Source organism: Cydia pomonella, chromosome 17 (assembly GCF_033807575.1).
Source record: "Cydia pomonella isolate Wapato2018A chromosome 17, ilCydPomo1, whole genome shotgun sequence".
Taxonomy (NCBI): domain Eukaryota; kingdom Metazoa; phylum Arthropoda; class Insecta; order Lepidoptera; family Tortricidae; genus Cydia; species Cydia pomonella.
The window spans coordinates 8,202,066-8,222,138 of NC_084719.1; the positions used below are offsets into that span (position 1 = coordinate 8,202,066).

A 20,073-nucleotide genomic window follows, 5' to 3' on the forward strand; every position below is an offset into this window, starting at 1 on the left:
TCTGTCTGGAGACTTATCCCGCCCCGTTTAACTAGTTCAAGGCTATGAATAACGTGAATGGGCCTTTATATTTGCTTGTGATAGGTCGTCAGGTCGCGAGGACGCCCTTCGCGAGACTAATCGACAGGACAGGGAAGTAAGGATTAGCAATTATTACCCCGTAAGTTTCTAATAATAAAGGTGTAAGAAAAGGATTAACAAAAAAAGAACTGTAGCTTTTATAATTAGAAGGATTATAAGGATTTTGTAGCCCTTACAATTCGCGTTTTTGAATTAAGCTACATGTCCCAAAACGGGAATTGATCAGACGCATTTAAGGTTTTACGATAACAAATCGACGCCTTCTCAAATTAAGTTGACGATTCGCCAAATTGGGCGTATAAACAAATTACCATACGACAATAAGTCGAGCGCGGCGCGAAGATTTCGGCGAGACGACCGCCGCGGCAGCAAGGCTGCATAGATAAAAGGAGCCGCCGGTTGACAGATATTTTGATACTTAATGCAAACGATATAAATCTAACGATAATGTATGCATGCATGACTTATTCAAAGCCGGTGACTTGTTTTTCTGCAAAGTTACTTGTAAGTGACTTTGTGCGTCCGCGGTGGTCTCCGCTCTCAGCTCCACCTGGCGTTCGAACCCGGAAAGTGAAATGTCACATTGCATTTACTTTTAATTTTATTGCTTTACGTGACTCGATCATAGTTCATGCATGGTTACAATTTAATTTTTTACAGATAATTAAGATTAAATAACATGTTGGTATTTTAGGTGGATATTACCGTTGGCGAAATATCCAATTAATTTTCAACTAAAAGGACCGCACGTAGGTATAATAACCGAAAAAGATCAAACAATTTAATAAACTAATCGGCCATACCGTGTTTCTTATTTGAATCCGGACACGACCCGTGACGTGACGTTCGCATGGCGATTAATTTAATTGTTAGTAGTTTTATTGGTCAGTTGCAGACCTCCGCCCGCCGCTGCGCTCCTGGTCGGTCACTCCCCGACCGTTGCACTCTGTTACAAAACAAGATGTGCCTTCGTCATCGCCTTTTTGCCAATTTGGCGATAAGTGCATTTTGGGCCGCTCCTTAACTTATTATAAAGCGTCCAATTATTGTTTCTAATAAAGAATTTTATACGTGTTTGGATAGCATCAACAGATTAGGTATATTAAGTCTACAAACCAATACCTAGACAGACATTTGGTACAAGCCGTGATAAAGAACTACGAGTAGTAAATAGGAACTACTACCTATTGGTGTTTACGACAGGATTATGCAGCCGTTATTGAGTTCGTCGGTCACGGTCGAGCTTTAGCCCAATCAACTGCGACTTGGTGATCCTGACAGTGTATCCCCTAATCATTTACTAGAACGTATGAATTAACAATTAAAAGATAATCTAATAAGGCACTACTGTTCTAACTGGAATAGGTTCCAATTGGTAACAAATTCGTACACATGTAATTAATTTGCTTTTAAAGAATGAAGATGAATACCTAAAACGGTTCGCCGCCGCCGGCGAGCTATATTTCAACTGCCATTGACGTTATTAGTTTTTCGTCTTAAAAGCGATAAACATCTAAATGAATTTTGTATCGTTGTGAGACTTAAGTGGAAAACGCGGCTGGGAGCGGTTCAGATCAAACGGAGGCACCCGACATACCAACGACCGTTGACCCCTTTGAAAATGTAGAATCATAGACAATACCTGTAATCACAAAGCTGGCGGAATCGCGAGAAGGTCAAGCTAGAATGGCAGTAAATCTATTTTGTCTAAACACCGTCCTATACTCGCGGCCTAAAGATTCTCACGTTGGAGTAATAATATAGGCCAAGTCTTTGGTCAGCCCGCGTAGAAAAGTTAAGCCAGCCCGCGTAGCCAACATGACAATCGTTAACGCTAACGTAGCGAATGAAACGCAACTGTCACTGTCGCACTAATACGGAAAAGTGATAGAGAGATATGACTACGCTACTAATAGTCGCGCTACGCTAGTAGGTATGTTATAAACTTCTTTAATTTTGCGTTGTAAATATATTACTGGAATTAACTAGCAGTTAGTTAATTATTTAAAAAGTGGTCAATAGTGTTAACTAACACACACATAAACAATTATGATCTTGAGAATGAATTGATACTCAAGAGTATAGATTTTATAAAACTTTCCGTTGGTCTCAAATCTGCTGCTCTGTATTTAGTCGAATTCACTGGAGGTTTGAAAATCCCTGAAGAATCACCTCCCAAAAAAGTCAATATGAAAAAGCCTTAAGCAAAGGTGTGTTGGCTAAAGAATGTCCGGTCCTCGAACTTGGCGGGTGCACGCCGTGCGCATCAATTAGCCGAAATCGGATTCCAAACGCATACAGAGCGAGTAGGCTCAAGCAAACCTATATAAGTGCGCTCACCGATTACGCATAGTTTTAATAGGTCTCAAGGTCACAATACAATGGTCGTCTGATAATTCGACTCTGGCTGATTGGGAATAGCACGGTCTGATTCTGTTGTCGGCATTAGTCCGAACAATGTCACCAGCGATTTAATGTCTGTACCGACATACCTCAAATATCAGCTTTATTTATCGCCGTATTTAAAAATACACTCTATATTAATTCTTAATTATCGGATCTGCGACGTTTGGCGTTATTAATGTGTTTTTGGATATGCAAATGAGAGTCGGTGAAGTACCAGAGTCGCAGAAATACACTGGAGCATCACAGATGTTAAGTAAACAGAAGTCGGCCAACCTGAGTTTCAACTGACAGAGAAAATTAATCATGGGTGGGCCGTCTAGATCGATAAATGTTCGAGAACAAAGGGGTCTACCGCGAAAATTGAAATTTCATTATTATTTTATGCTCCTCTATAGCTCGAATATGAAAGAATGATTGAGAGGCAGATAACAAAATTTATATTTTCGATTTTCATGGTAGGACCAGTGCCGTTCTACTTGTATAAGTACCCCTCTTAGAGAGCAATATTTTGGGACTAATTCGACTTAATTAACTATTGGTTAAATCTTATCTCGTTGCAATAAGGTTTACGAACGGTTAATAATCGTCTGTTTATTGGTTTATTATAGATTATACATTAAAAAAAATAATCTCCAGGTCCGCAATGATCCCTAGTACTATTAGATCCTATTCTATCGTGAACTCGATTAACTGCTCATTTAACATACGAACGAACTTTACAAGTCTTAATTGAAAGTTTTACATTTTGCGAAATGTAGCAAGTAGCTCTACTATCCATGGTCGTTATACAAGTATCTTTGTTATTTTTTCAACTCGCGCGCATTTAACATTAACCCTCCCCGACTGGCCAATCCCTCGGGCCCCCTTCGGTAACCAGTAGGAGTGTGTTTCTATGTCAACACGCGAGCCAAATAAAAAACACCAGCTGACAGTTGACACTGGACGAGGTAGCCCCTTTTTAATAGAAATGCACGTGGGTCCTTTTCCGTAAAAAATTTAGACGTATGAATTTAAAACTTAGAAACAGTTATTTATTTACCAGCAAAGACATTGATTGCGTAATAAAATATAAAAACAGGTAGAATTAAGAATTGTAACGTTATTGATGTTAAATTTAATTTTGAAAATATAAATTTAAGTATTTGTTTGCTCAAATATTTATTTATTCTAATGAATAACTTGAATGGCTCACTCATACAAAATATTTACTGTTATTTGACACCAGTATTATATAATCAATAATATAAATTAGCGAATGTATTACAGCTATTATTTTTTTTCATGAGCTATGTTCATGTCACTTAGCTCTAGTTTTTTTTTCGATCATTGGGTTAATTCGAGTTATAGTCATGTGACGTATTATTAAATTACATATTTGAAAAACCGAAAATTAGGAGATACATATAGCCCAAAGAGCTCGAGGCATATATAATAGTCTGAATGCAGAAATACCTACTAAAGTTATCTTTAATGGTAGAATTCCTATAGATCTTTGCTTTTCACTTTCAACGCTTTCCTGAGTTATTTAAAACAATGCCAGTCCATCCGGTGCAAAAACAAGACCCAGCGAAGGAAATACAGACTTGGCTGATCCTCTTCCTTACCGAGTCCTCGTCTCACTACTACCAGAATAACGAGACCTTTACATTCATAACAATTGCTCGTAATTAGAGATCAGATTTAGATGATTTGCCCTATTCGCTCAGAGCTCCACTTCCAAGAAAACTTCGCCAATTATGGAATCGCTTTAATATAAACAAGTACTATCTACACTATAAATTTAACGACGAATAAGACCTTTCCGAAACAATTTATAATCGTCCACATACAATACACATAAATCTAAAGTACTTCATTCATTATTGAAAAGTCACAGTATTATTATATTTATTAAACTATTTTTGGCATTATATTTATAACTTTATAAGTTTGTATTATCTATGTATTATTTTTCCGCAAATTAAGTAAGGTCGAGGAAATTGATTATTTAGCAATTTGTGGTTCGGGCAAATTTGTTTGTACATATATACTTATGCAAAAAACTGTCCAATGTAAAGTGAACCGTAAACTGCTAAAGAATCAATATCCTCGACCGAATCGCCGTACATAGGCGAAAGTGCCCACATTCGTCATATTTGGTACCTACAGTCCCACAACCATGTCGCAAACTATTTAGGCCGATGGTTAAAACAATAATCAAGCTCCTTAATAGTTTTTTTTTATTATGATGCCTATGCCTTATGGTTTTGTGCTTTGGTTCAACTGCAAACACTTATAAAAGGATGTTATATGTTCGAAGGCGAAGCCGAAAGCTAGCCTGCGAATAAAACGCTATATTTGAGGTACGATTGTCGCGAGCGATGGGCTCTAAGGACTATTACTGCGGAATGCTGCTCCGCGACTCTCGCTCTCTTCCATACAATATTCTACCACAATCTAGAAAGTACTATCTACACCTTACCTCTGCGCACTTACGACCTTCCTCGAAATACAATTGCAAGCGTCCGAACATCGGCAGTGATCGTTTTTATAGTTTATTTAATACGGCTATTATCTCGACGAGTTCTCGAAAACCAATGATGGCGGATAGGGGTGAGCCGATGGGAAAATATTCGAAAAAGTTGCTTTATTAAATCTGCAGTATACTTAATTACCTAGTATATTTTTAACCCTATGAACGCCAAGAACGAAAAATCACGTACCCACGATAAGAAAGAAGAAACAAGGAGTTTATTAAACAAGGAGAACGCCACTTTAACGAGTAGGATAAGATTATAGTACATAAAAATATTGTACAAAATAAGTGGAGGTAGTGGTTCGTGTGGTCGTTACGCCAGCAGCTGACGGGAAGCGCCATCTGTCGGCACCCCGGAAATGCAATTTGTTTTGTTTTCGAATTTCGTTCGATTGCCGGTACTGTATGCAAAGCAGCCAGACATTTGCCTTTGCGGTTAACGGACCCGTCACACTCCGACAAACGTAATTTTTCATTTAATTTTTAAGTAAAAACTAGCACCATTAAAAGCACGCCACGCTATTTTAACGTAAAACATACTGAAGCGGTCAAATTAGATCCGGTGCGTAGTTTAAAACCCGTGTCTTTCAGTCCGTACTCTGTACCTACCGGCAGATGTGGGGTTCGGGTGAACAATTCCTTTATAGCTGAATGGAATCGGTATTGTAAAATAATTACACGAGACGAGATATAGCGAGGTGTTTACGTTTAATCTCCTATATTACTTTAAAGGTCAGCTGTAAATTATCTCTTTGATTGTTTCAAAATAAGAAAGCGAATCAGTTTTAATTTAAGTATACCAGGGACATATAAAATCGTAGAGCATATTCGGTATATTCGGGTTTCGAAATCGTTAACCGCCAGAAACATCTGCCGCACGAGCACCTGCGAACTAAGTTTTTTTCCGTCAAACCGAATGATCGCGATGAGATGAGAATGGTTGATAACCCCCAGTTTTATGTTCCCCTGGTGAATCTCAACGCTTCAAGCAGCAACGCCTGTCTGCTACATTATCTTGAATGATCAAATCTGTAACGATCACATTTTCATAATGAAATGTGCAAAGGGACATTTTCATTTCTGCAAATCCTTCAGTCTCGAATTTAGCAAATTACAATAGCTTGATGGATCAATAAGATAATTTTTAAAGTGAACCGTTTTGCGTGTAATTTGGCTGCTTTACATTGCAATTGACACCTGGGGCACGAAGTTCGCCTTTATTTCGCTCGTTATTAAGGAAATAAGCAAAACTTGAGCGCACGCACTCGCGCCGGCCTGTAATTTAAACCGGTGCGAGTAATTGAAAAAATGTCTCTGCTGATTGCACGATTTAATGCCGACACCGACACTAACAATGCAGATTAGTTCGGATGGAGGTTACAATTACAAACGTACGTAAGCTGGAAAGGCGAGATCAAAGCGTTGTCGAGATAAGCGCTCTTAATTCCTGCACTCGACAAGATTTGGGACGTCTGGGACGGCCGTCATCCGTTATCCCTAACACGCTTTAAACTGTGCCCCATTTTGCGACGCAGTGAACGTTTGCATAAGCGATTCGTTGTTTTAGGATGCATTGTTTGCACTATTAATCAATTTGAAATGTTCGCATGATTCGCCTTAATGCACTAGCCTCTGGGTCAGCAAACTGAGTCTCATTAATGGTACAATTGTAGCTCTTTAAGCCACAAAAAATTAACACTTGAGAGTTCTTAGGCTGCTGAAAACAACACTTGAGCTACACATTATTGTTGATTTTTGCTGAGTTTGACTCTTTTCAGAAAAGTTTGCCGATCCCTGCACTATCCCCATAACATAAGACATGTTTAATTTATTTTTATCCTACTTCAGACAGGTTTTTATCAATCCGTTAAGAGACATTATATGGTTTGACTGGACTTACCTATATTAAGTACTAATTTCGATAATTTCGATGGCCTCTAGGTTATAAATCTCCCACACTGAAACCCTCACCGGCGATGTGACAACTAGTACTCGAAGACTGGTCATCTATAAATATCTGATCGAAGGTGAGCGTGTAGCGACAATACCGGACTTCTTCGACTATCTTTAATTACACCAGCAGGTGGCTCGCGCAAAAAGCACACAATTAACGACGCGAAATAATGCGCCAGCATACGAAAATCTAAAGGCAACTCGACACCGAGCGAAAAAACCGAGCGTTTCTTAACCGTTTTTCTTGAACGCTATTGAACGTTTCCATGGATCGGGTATCAGCCACCCACTACGCGGAGGCTGCGAAACTCTACACCGATGACATTCGCGTCGCGTGCAAGAGGGTTGCAGGTTCAGCGACCGCCCAGAGTACTATTTTTTTGAGGTTATTGTCTTTGATAGACAAAGGCCTCCATGATCTTAACAAGGCCCTCAAAGTACTTAGTCCGTTGCTCTAAAAATGGCGTTCTCAGGATCATTTTACGATCGACGTGGGGGGTTCTATCTTTAGTGTTACAACTAGCCAGATTACGCGCTTTTTGATGCTGAATTAAGTAGGTATTCCGTTGAAATACTTTTAAAAAGTTCGGAAGACCCTATAAATCGTAAATGTTTCAACGGAAAGTCGAGCCAACTAAATAACAACTCTTTTAATTCATTTTCTGTCAACTTGATACCTGATAAACCCGCAAATGCAAGAATAATGAAGTGAAACCATAAATCCCGTTGGAGGCATTTAATTTATCGCCATTAGTCCTGATTAGAGCAGGTAAGGGCCCAGGTAGCTCGAAGGCCCTTCACGCGGATTTCGGGTACAGTTATAACACCCTGTCATCTAAAAGAGCGGCATGTGCATTGTATGGGCAAACGTGGATACACCTTTTTGATTCTATAGCATTATATTCGGTAAAAGATAACTTATGACGGTTTTAACTCGATCACTTAAGAGTTATATTCGTTTGGCTGTGAGAGAATATTTTAAAGTAGTTGGTGCCTTTGTTGCAAGTGTTAAGGCATTTCACAATAATGGACTTTTAACAAAGGGAGAGATAACATTTTTTTTTTTAATTTCGGGTAATTTTGTACGCTCTTTCATTGAGTCCTTGAAGTTTCTTTGTGTTGCCGATTCTCCGACCTATAGTTAAGTATGTACTGTAATTATGTGTGTGTTATATATTTCCGCTTATTGTGATAGAAGCGATAAGCACCATGGCGTCGGTTCCGAAGTTGATGTAAGACGTTTTATTTACTTAGTAACAGTAAGATAAAATAAAATGTATTCTTTGATCCTACAATATGCATATGTAATGAAAGTGACTATGCTCGATTTTTTTTCTTCATTGTTTATCTTGATTTAACTGAGACGTTAAAAAAAGTCTGCATGAGATTTCGGGTGACCTCATTCCTAGGCCAAAGAATAGGCATTGCCAAGGAGCGAGGGAATGTAGCTATTACCCTTATGGGCACCTTTCCGCAAGTGGACGGACCTGGGGCACTTTTCATGGATAGGTTTTATTTACTTTATTTTGTTAGTTTTAGATTTAGATTTAAGTTATTTAATTTATTTTCCATTTAGTGTTAATAAAAATGAAATAAATCAGTTAAAATGAAGACGTGAATAGCATAGCATTAATAGAATTTAGTTTAAATTAGGCCGAAATGAAATATGTATTTATTGAGCATAACATAACAAAACAGTCGCACATAGCTAAACCGTCACCCACACTGTCGCCAACATGATTAGACTAACTTCTCACGTACCGTCTGAGTTAAGCATAATAGTCCACTATTGTCAATCGTTAGGTACACGTCAAAGATGGTAAAAATAGACCAAAGACGTGCATCATAATAAGGACTACAGACTCAGAGGTACAAAAGGAAGATTAGGCCAAGATTTTTACAAACAAACGATACTATTAACCACGAATTGTTTATAAAAAAATCAATTACAATAGCACAAAGTACAAACAACTTCCTTATGTTATTTTTCATTCAGTAAATTTATGCGTATAAGGAAAACCTCATTCTAATCGTGTTTAATTTTAGTTGAGCTAATTTACCGCAAATGATGATAAATAAGTAGGTATTAAGTGCTCTGCTGTTTATTACAATTTACTGTATATTTTTTGCATTTTTCGGTACATATACGGACGAGTAGTAGCGAAATGCACGATAACTAAATAACATGATTGAATTATCATTCAGTGTACGTTTAAAATGTTCGAATTGGCCTCTAATTTTTGCGATTAATTTCTGAACGTTATTTATTGACGTTTACAAATATATAAATAAACTATCGCATCAATACCAGGGACACCAGGGTGTTATAAAACATAAGAGGTGTAAGTTTGTAATACACTGTTACTATACATAGGTAAAGGACTACGTTCACACGCCAACAGCAGCTGCCAACGGACAAGAAAGGCGTATCGACGGTTGCAACTTGAATGCAACTTGCCCTTTTGAATTAAGAATAGACTGCATTCCGCGGGGGACAAAATACCCTTTACATTTTTTTAAAGCAGTTTAATTGTTCCGGTAGTAACTAGCTGTAATTAGTATTTATTGGTCTATCCTGTGCCAATGAAATAAAACCGCCAATAAGGTAGTGTATTCTAGTTTTCAAGTCCTCTTACTGAAATTAAAGTGTTTTTACCTACAGAGATGTAGAAGTATTTAATCGTATTTAGGCACAGAATAAGTAATAGTACTACCGTACAGAAAATAAACTTCCTACAAAATCTCTATGCTCGAAGAAATGCTTAGCCGAACGAAGCCGAAAATGCCTGAAATGATCAGTTTTGCCCCCCTGATTTAGGTATCAATTAAGTAGTTTAGGAACATATTCCTTTTCACCTGAACCTTAAGATTTGTTTTATGCACATCGCCAAAGTGAGTCTGTAATTTGTGCCATAAGTGCCATAACTCGCGCCTCCGTTGCGTGTATTAATATAGCAATCATACCGCAGTATGTGAAGACAGGGAATAAAAACAAAACATCTACAAACTACACAACATTGGTCCATCTCGTTCCCAGTATACCTTGATCCCTAGATCCGTAACTAGTGTGTGTAATCATAGATCAGATATGCTGGTAAATTGTGGTGTTGTGAATAAGTTTAATGCCAGCCATGTAAATTAAACAATACTTATAAAGGTTGTAGCCCGCTCAGACGGTAGATTGAAAAAGGACAATTGTTTAAATATCTGAAGAATTTAAATACTAAAATAGGTTTGTAAATAAGACGCTATATTTTCTTTAATACGGTTTTATTAAATGTGTGTCAGAAAAAAATACGTTGTTAAGGCGCTCTCGAGACGTTATATAGAAATATAGTTTTCTTCTCATACCGGAGCTCTAAGACTTAAAAGAACTAGCTATAGGTTACCTTATAACTACGTATAAAACGGTGTATAAGAATATACAAACAACACCCTTAAAAAGTCAACAAAATATCTAGGTATAAATTATATATCATGCGACATTTGAAAGTAACGTTTTTCAACGTAACAGTACGTTGACGGTTGGGGGCAGGTGGGCCCGAGGCGGTTAGCGCAGATGCCAACGAAACCGTTCTTGTACGTTTTAACTATTGCATAATGAATTAGTTCAAAAGGGAGGTAAGAAACGAGAGCCTCATACTTAAGAACATTTAATGGAGCATTTCATAACGAAAATGTTAGGCGTTTTTTTGTTTGTCAATTTTTAGGACTGTACAAAACTTAGTTCACGAAGCACTTATTGTATCTAAATTCGGCATATCATGAAGTATCCAAAGTAGCTGAAGTTATTACACTAGCGTTCTGACGTAAGATACTCTAGTGGGATGCTAATGACAGTAATGACAAAATTAATAAGCTCAAGGCCGATGTCATGCCAGATGGACAGATCAACTAAAATTAAAAGGCTTAATTTCCTCTAAGTATATTTCATCACTACTCAAGAAGAGGCACAATAGCAAATCATGTTCAATGTCTTCAAATGAAGACCATGTTGTTAGCAAACTGTGAAAGAGATCAGACACACAGTACTGGCTAGAAATTAAGCTTCATATCTAAATATTCCAGCGGCTTGGAGTACGAAAACAAGCACTGACACGCCATTGAAAATTGAAACTGGCTTTTAAATGTTGTTACGTTGCCAGCTGAAATAGATACACAATTTAAAAACATACTTGAAGGGTTGTCCATGTTAGTTTGAGAAGGTTTTTCCGTCGACGTGGTCCACTGTCGTTAAAAAGGTTAACAATATCATAATCGTCTCGTAAACATGCGTACGATACACATGTGCTGTTGCTAGGACGGAACCGTTTTTCATACATTCGCACATCTGCGTCCTCCTCCGTATCCTGTCATTAAACCTTACAAGAAAACGAAACGGCTTTTTTGTTCAGTAATGTAGTCGACATTTAAATTGCTCTGAAATTGCGTAAATAGTAGAATATTGAAGATACAGAGCAACAGCTTCATTATTGCAACTGGAACGCGCAGCTTCGTTCTTTGAAGCTGTAGCTCCGTAAGTGAAGTCCTCTGTGGTAAGGGCAGTAATGAGCGGTGGTTATTATAGTCAGTAATCGAAATGGGACTGTGTCTAACTAACGCCCTGATAGCCGAGATGGATTGTCAACATGCCCGCAAGCACATCGACTTGCTCGCTCGCCAGCGAGTAACCTATTGAAATCTGCCCGACGACGAGAATTTGACCTAAAGTTAACAAAATAAGACTGCTTTTTACATCGGCACTCGATCGACAACTAACCGCGCGTCCGAGCCGAGAAGCGGTAAGCGTCGCGACGCCGCACACTCGATTCACAACTCAGAAACAAAAGAGATCAAGGTTTATAATTAAATGGCAGTTGTCGTCGCGCCGGATTACGGGTTTATTTGTACTGCTCGGCAATTAGGAAGTCATTCATTAGGGTCCCTAAGTTTCGCAGACGTGGGGGTGCCGCGTGACGTCATGTTCCTTCTTTCGCAGCGCAATGATTTCTAGCTCGGCGCACCGACTAGCTCAGTCACAAAAAGTAGCAGTGGAGAATGTTGAGCGTAGCACAATACAAACAACAAGGCAGGCCTCTTCCCGCGCGCTGGCGCCACCGCGAGCGACAAGGACGGGGAAATGCTAAGGAGCACAAAAATAACCCCCGAATTCGTCGTAGTATCGTAGATCCCTTTCTCGAGCGATAAGGACGCAAGATACTTGCGGCGTCCCAGAATGCATCTGTCAAGTTTAACAAAAAACGCGGCTCTGGAATTTCGGGATGTCTCAGCGCGGGACACATGCTCGTTTATTTTTTAGTGGTGTTTCATTCAAAAATTGTCAACGGATAGGGAGATAGATTTGTGTAATCTTGTTAAGTAAAAGCAGGCCACTTAAGAAACAATTTAGCCATCGTTCGAATAGTAAGCTGACATTTATTGGTTCCAATTCAGCCCGGACGTTTATGATTTTACGTGGCCGTGTGGGGTCAACGGCTAGTAAGGCGTATGGCCAGGCGCTTCGTGGGAAAAGGAGCTAGTAAGTATCAGTTTCGCTTTTAGCTTTCCGGTGAGCGGGGAAAGAGCAAGACGAAAGTACCAGCGGCGCAGCAGCGTGCAGAAGCCTTGACCCTGAGTCGGAGGCGTCGACCGGAACGCATAGCGAGCTACATTGCGAATCTTGCCGATTCTGCCACCGCTCGGCTGCTGCTGCGATCTTGGTACATTCCGCTCGCACGCGTACCTTCCGATGTTGCTGTTTCATCAATAATTGCATCGATTACTCACTCACATAAGGATTTACAGAGAAGAAATGAAGCTAAAGAAATTGAAATGGACTTAGAAAAAAGTACAAGTGAAGTTAGTCTACGCGGCTGGGTAACCTCAAAATCGAGAGTTATTGTGTATAAAAAGGCCGAACATCAAAAGATGGCGGGGAGAGAGGCTCATTGATGTGAAACCGGTCCGCTCGTCACGACGGGGATGGATGGCTCGAGCCTCTAGCCACAGACACAATATCAGAGTGGATAATGTTGTAGGAATACGGGAGAAGCAATCCGGTAAATGTTATAGCTTACAAACGACCGTTGATTCAAGGGAAGTTGATGGACAAAAGCGACTCCAACCAAACGTGTACCTATACTCGAAAAATATTGTTACATTTAACTGTACGCGCAACAGCATAAGTTTTAACCAAAATTTGGGACCAAAAACGCATCAATGCAAATGTAACTTTAAAAGCTACACGTTACATGTAAAACACCTTGCGCGCATGTAAATCGCGACAGGATAAAGTATCGTTTATGGAATTGACACATGCAAAGCACACGCTGGTGCTACAAATCAAAGGATCTGAGAGGCCGACAGGAGGTCAGATCGACAATCGCAAATCGAAACCGATAGTCGCGACGACCGGACGTGACGCGCCGCGTAAACGCGAGAATTTTAAACACAGCTTGTTTCAATATAGCTGTCATTCTTATAGTTACCTTACCAAATGTAACACTATGACCAGTGTAAGAATCTAAGAATGATTCTTAAGATCCGCAGCAACTATCCTTCGCTATAGACTATTATAGACCTTTCAATGTTCAAAGGAGTTGTTTTACAATATAGGGCTAAGAAATATCAAGTTCATTTCAGGGAAGCTTTGGATAATTTAGATTGTTTCTTCTTTTTATTTTACTTGAAGATTTTTATTTTCTACTTTGATACACGGCTTAAAGAATATATCATAAAATCATACAAGTACAACACAAATAAAGACGCCATTCGGGCTGTTATAGGGCGGTCTCCATTAGAGTTTCAAAGAAAACTCTTCAACACAACCCAAACAGTTTATTTACCCAAAATATACTGCACAAACTTACACACTAAACATTTTTGATCTATATTTAAAGAATACCTAAATTACGAGTGACAATGTTTTTAGTATTCGAATTTTTATATTTTATTATTGTTGTCAATGCTTCACCTATACATTTTAGTAATACAGGGTAAGCAAAATAATTAGGAGTGTACGAGTAACAACTGTAACATATAACGGCGTGGACCACACACAAAAACTTCTCCTGAAGCTTGAAATCTTGATTGGGTCTCATCTTAAGCTGGTTCGTTCGAGGCGATATGCTCATTATGCACTGGAAATATTTACCTAAATGTCACCAGTATGTACAAGAATGTTGTCCGAATTTGAATACACTCAATCCTTAAATCAACGGAATAAAGACGGGAATTGAAAAACGGAGCACGATGTTATTTTGTTATTCATGTCATATTAAACTGCGTAGTTAGACCGTTTTAGGAATCGACAGGAATTAGTAATATCTAAACGCATAGCTTTCACAAATGTATGAATGAGTTTCGAAACTGTTGGTTGGGGTACCCAAAGGGAATCTTTGTAGTTAATCGAGTGCGTTGATAAAGAAATGAGTGAGTAATAATAACTTGCTACCACCTGGAGTCTACCTTATCCAGAAGCAAGAAATTGTTAAGCAGATTGTGGATTTTGTCATTTTAGTCCAAATTAATGGTACATAAAATTGTGCTATTATTAAATCTGTCAATAAAATTATATGTACGCAGTTTTTAGATCCTCGCGTCGCGTAGAATATTCCTTGCGTAGAAAAGTTAAACTTAAAACAGATTTTATTTATATGCTATTTTAAAAACAAGACTGGTAACGGCAGTGTGGTCGTGGTCGACCTAAGAGATGGCGGGGAAACTAAAGATTTCAGAAGATATGGAGGATTGGAAGTCTAAATAAGGTCTTTGATTGGGAGACATGATGGGCTACAAAACCATGGACTATCACGTAACTGTGTACCGAACACTGGTCATACTACCCAGATTATGAAAGCGAATTCTCTGTTTTAGTCATTTCCATCACACGCGTACTTCCTATCATGTTAGGTACGAACCTATACACAAGTTTGTAATCTGTTTATCAAAGTAGTAATTTGTATATGTATAGATGTTAACCTATTTGTATACGACAAACTCCAATACCTACATGGAATTATTTATGTCTAAGTAATACACTAAAGTAGCTAATGAAAGCGCACATATTCGTGTTGTTTTAAATGAAATGAAATAAATTATTCAAACTAATCTTCACAGCTTTAAAGGTACTCAAAAATACAGGTACAACTCCCGTGAAAGCTCATAAAGGCCGTATTGAGTTACGCATTTTACCGACTGCAAAAAAAGCATTGCTTTTAGATGTTCTCGGAACCAAGGCAGAGCTACCTGAGATTCAATAGAAAGAAAATAAACCCATGATAAAGTACTCATTGAGCGTAAATCGGTATTATTATTGAAACTATTTTTTGCGAAATTGAGCGGTTAGATAATGAACTTTAATCGCTTTGTATAAGGTTGTTTTGCACCTAGTGTATATAACACGTGAATGTTGTTTATTTTTATACCACGGTGTTTTTTCAGTATTTCGTAAACTAGAAAAAAAAAACCTTAAAATATAGGTACCAATACTGCGCGCATTACCCTTAAAAAAGGAGGGTATCCCTGCTTTACATAAGTATACGTCTGTTTTACCCTAAAGAAAGCCTTCTAGGCCTTGTACTACAAGGACAAGAATTGCTATAACATATCACTATCTCTCTCGGCCTAGCTACGACTTCGCGAGTGTGAATGAGAAGACCCCGGTTATGAGTTTGGTTAGCGTCTAGGCGTCTAGCGTTAACTATAGTCAGCCTTCCTGGCTCGATCGAACTCTCACAACATAAACATATCTACATTAAAAAGAGGTTTTTGTCACTTAACGAAACATAACAAAGGTCTCATTTCTTAAATAACCTTAAAACAAAAACGAACTTTCGCGAAATGTTGATTTAATATCGCGCTCGAATAAAAACAAAACGCTGCTCCTAAATATAACGACCTAGCGTGATACCTTGTCACATTACACGGCTTCGGCGTCTTCGTAAACATTGGTGCGTGGAGCGCGGCGCGGTAGTTAGACATGGTTGTAAGTGGTATGTATATTTAGGGCAGGATGAAAGGGCTTGTCTGGAGAGCTGCTATTCAGAACTCTTCGTATCCGTACTCTTCGTGCTTCAAAACCCGACCAATATATACCTGTGATCGCTTTAGCTCAGTTTTAATACATGTCTGGGTCAGGTTATACTGGATATACCTAAGACTCATAGTAGGGAATGTTTTGTTATGTAGTTTTGTGTGTGCACATGCTAGGTGTGTGGGGTAGGGTCAGTTACTTGAAAGTTTACATTTTCTTGTCTGCTGTGTTTCATATGATTTTTATAGTGCTGATCCATTTTGTAATCGCGCAAGTTTCTAGCCAGCAGCCGGTATGTAAGTAATTTGTAGTGACGTGTAGTCGGTAGGTACTTCTACGAGTACCTACATATTTGCCCTTTCCTGCTTATGATAATGTAACTAAAAGTTAAAAACATAATAAACCGTTATTATTATCCAAGAAAACAAGGCAAAATGTATAAATAATATGTTTTTAATCTTAATATATCCCAGTTTTTACAAAATAATAAATTCTCATTTAAATTAAATATTTACAATTTCACAGTGACTGTTACACAGATATATCTGAGTAATAATCAGATTATTACTATAAACAGTCCTCTGCTCGCGCTTGGCCGGTTTTTTGCTCTCATTTTACGATGTCTGGATGCAAGTCTGTGTGCACCGTTTCAACAGCGAAAGAGCGTAAGCGGCTATAGTCAGTGAATGTTTTTAAGCTTTTATAAGTGTTGTTGTTTCGCTGTATTCGAATCGCCTACAAGGCTTTCGCTTCAGGCGTTACCAGTGAAGCGTGATTACGTATATTTACTGATTATAGTTGAGCTTATATTGGTTTATGCGGTACCCAATGCCTATAGTAGCAATGGTAACAATAGTAGGTACTTCTTATATGTATGTTGCTCTGTAGGCAGGTCTTTCTGAAGCACGAAGGGGTGTATTGTATGGTTTGTATGTGTGTAGCATGGGAATTGTGGAAAGGTTTGTGTGTTTATTTTGAACTGGATTCGAATTTGTTCTAAAGTACTTACTTGGTAACCAAATGAGTTAGCATGTGAGCTTCTTACTGTATTTAGTTTGTTTCTTACCTGCCGTTGAATATCGGGATAACAGATGGAACGAAAAGTCACGTGATAGATTCCATACATTATTTCAGTTTCCAATCGAAACGCATGTTCTGTCAACGAATGTCACTTAGCCCCCTCAAATATGGTGTAGCGACTTAGCTACTGAAATGAAGTTTTTTAAAAGTTTAAATTAATGCTACAACTATGTAGTTAAAGTAAGAAGGTACAGGTGTACCTTCTTACTTTTGCTTGAAATTATTAATAATAATAATAATTGAGCCTATATACGTCCCACAGCTGGGCACAGGCCTCCTCTCATGCGCGAGAGGGCTCGGGCTATAGTCCCCACGCTAGCCCAATGCGGATTGGGGACTTCACATACACCTTTGAATTTCCTCGCAGATGTATGCAGGTTTCCTCACGATGTTTCCTTCACCGAAAAGCCAGTGGTAAATATCAAATGATATTTCGTACATAAGTTCCGAAAATTTGGTACGAGCCAGGATTTGAACCCGCGACCTCCGGATTGAAAGTCGGACGTCATATCCACTCGGCCACCACTGCTTGAAATTAGGAGTATCAAATAAATGGGCTAAAAAGCAAAATAAGACTAACCTACTAGATACTCCGTTTTTTTCTTAGATTAGATTTGTATAACTTCTAAAGTAGTGTACCAAATATTTTTTATGCCTTCCGAAATGCGAGGCTTCCTATGATATCTAATATTGCGATACAATATAATTTGTAAACGATACTATAATTCAGTGCATAGTTAGTCATGTTTAATTTTGGAGGAAAAAACATACCACTACTTTTGAGGTTCTAAACTATCTACTTAATCTGAAAAAAAAAAACGGGGTAGGTATAGGTACATCATAACTTAGATATTGATTACCATTAAAAGTGTAAGTATGTAGTTCTAAGGTTCTAACCCCGGAGTTGTCTAGCATGTTAGTCGACCCAAACTAATTTATGTAATTTAGTACCGAGCCAATTACTACACTGACAATTCTTAGGCAACTTGAGTAAATAAAATAATTCCTATTGTCGGCACCCTACCAATGGTAGGCAACTTCAACTTTATTTAAAAGCAACAATGATATTTTATAGGTATGTGTTTAATGATATAAATCGACAAAATTTGTACGGACATAGCATAACACCAAAGTTATGTTATTCTACTACACCTAGGTGCATTAAATACCAAGTAAAGGTCATAAAACATGCTTTAAATAACAACATTGACACGGAAACAAACATAACAAGGGTACAAAATAACTGCACAAATGACAGTTTGGACTTAAGATTCGGAAAATCTAAATATGTAGTTTAAATTATCGAGTTTGTAAAAAGTAGGTAATAAGAACGAGTGTATCCACTACTACTACTGTCTGAAACTAAGTTTGTTTACACAAATTACAGTGATAAAAGTCGAAAAACAAGACTTGCAACAAGAAGCCTTCTCGCAACCAACAATGTTTCACGTAAGGCGATACGAAGCTCTGCTGATGTTAATTATTAGTTCCAACACAGCCCGAGCCTATCCTAACAACCCGCAGCCGATCCATCTACATTCTACGATCTAAAAAACATCGGTGAATAGATGCGATCTTCGCGCACATTTCAACAATTCCAGAAAAACCGACCCACGCCTTTGTCGGTGTTTTACAACAGAAAAAACAACATCCACCGATTTTTTGCCTAAGGGTAGGTAACCTTAATTAAATCCGAGTTTTTTTACACTCGAACAACTTTTTACACAAGTTAATGATTACACGATTAACCACGAAGGCATGCTACACCTGCCTAGCAACGGTAAACATGCAACGAAACCATTCTACCCCTAGAAACTCGCGTCTACCGCCTACCTAACCTCACTTTTGCAGTCGAGCTTTCCTAGAACGAAAAAACAAGCCGCCTACGTGAGTCAACGGTTAAGCTACGACTATATTATATACATTAAACTAACCGAAATAAAAGCACCTAAGCTACTTTAACAACTAATCGATACATTTAGCGGGTCTCGAGCGAGGCACGAACAACCACTCGGGGGTAGGTAAACAAAACACTACCTAAAAAAGCACAGAAATTGTGAATTCGGTGCGAATTACTGCGAATTTCGCGAGCTAGGGGAGGATCGAATATAACCTAAAAGCCAACGCACGTGCGCCCTTACGTAAGGGTGGAGACGCCGGGTCTCAACAGCTGTTAACGTACCTTGTCTGCCGACGATCTCGGCGACGTGCTCCGAGGATGGTACAGGGACGCACTCGGTCATGTTTTGTGACTTCTTCGCGCGGTCGTCCGGCGGCGGCGCGAACCCCAGGGGGCTCGCGAGAGGGTTCGCCGTGGGCAGGCTCTCCCCCAGGTTGAGGAGGCTCAGCTCCAGCGCGAGTTGGAAGGCGCGCTGGTCTTCTACTAGGCCACCGCCGACCGAGCCGAGCTCGCCGAAGAGGCTCGACGGCATTTCCACTTGCGAAGCTATTTTGCTGATTAAAGAGAGGTCGCCCTCTCGTCACTGGGTTAAAAATGTGCGTTCGATCGTCTAGGTGCCGCGCGGAGGCATGGACGCGTGCGTGCGGGTCGGCTCGCGGCTGTGAACTGTCGCTCGCCGGCCGGCAGGCGCAGCGCGCACGCGTGGCGCGCGGCGGCGCGGGGCGCGGGGCCGACTGCATCAGGGCGGCATCGCACAGCTTCCGCCCGCCCTGTACTACGACTACGCTACCTGGCTACTACCCGACTCGGCTAGTGCTACTACACACTGACTTATGTAGTTTACATAACTGCGGCCGTTGCACTTCTTGAAAAGTGTTGTGGTAGGCACAGGGCAAATCACACGATTCGTTAAGGCACTGAACTCATTTGTCTCATTACTCACGGGCACAATACACGCAAAATACATGCTAAATGGAAACCTAAACTTAATTAAGTACCTATTAAAACTTTGAAGTTTGAAGTGAACATATGGCAGCTTACTGCTTACTTAAAATAAGATTAATGTTTGTAACTTTTCCAGACGTCTAGAAATGTTCTTAAAATTCGTCAGATATCTACTTTGAC

General features: G+C 39.2%; 1 protein-coding gene across 1 annotated transcript in view; it reads right to left on the reverse strand.

The window, feature by feature from the left end:
• The window catches only part of LOC133527227 (RNA-binding protein MEX3B), a 67,425-nt gene extending 47,800 nt beyond the window's left edge, over positions 1-19,625 (reverse strand). Inside the window, exon 1 of the mRNA XM_061864140.1 lies at positions 19,231-19,625. Within this exon, the coding sequence (XP_061720124.1) occupies positions 19,231-19,480 (250 nt within the window). The 5' untranslated portion in view covers positions 19,481-19,625. The remainder of the gene's footprint in view (positions 1-19,230) is intronic.
• Positions 19,626-20,073: the final 448 nt, after the last annotated feature.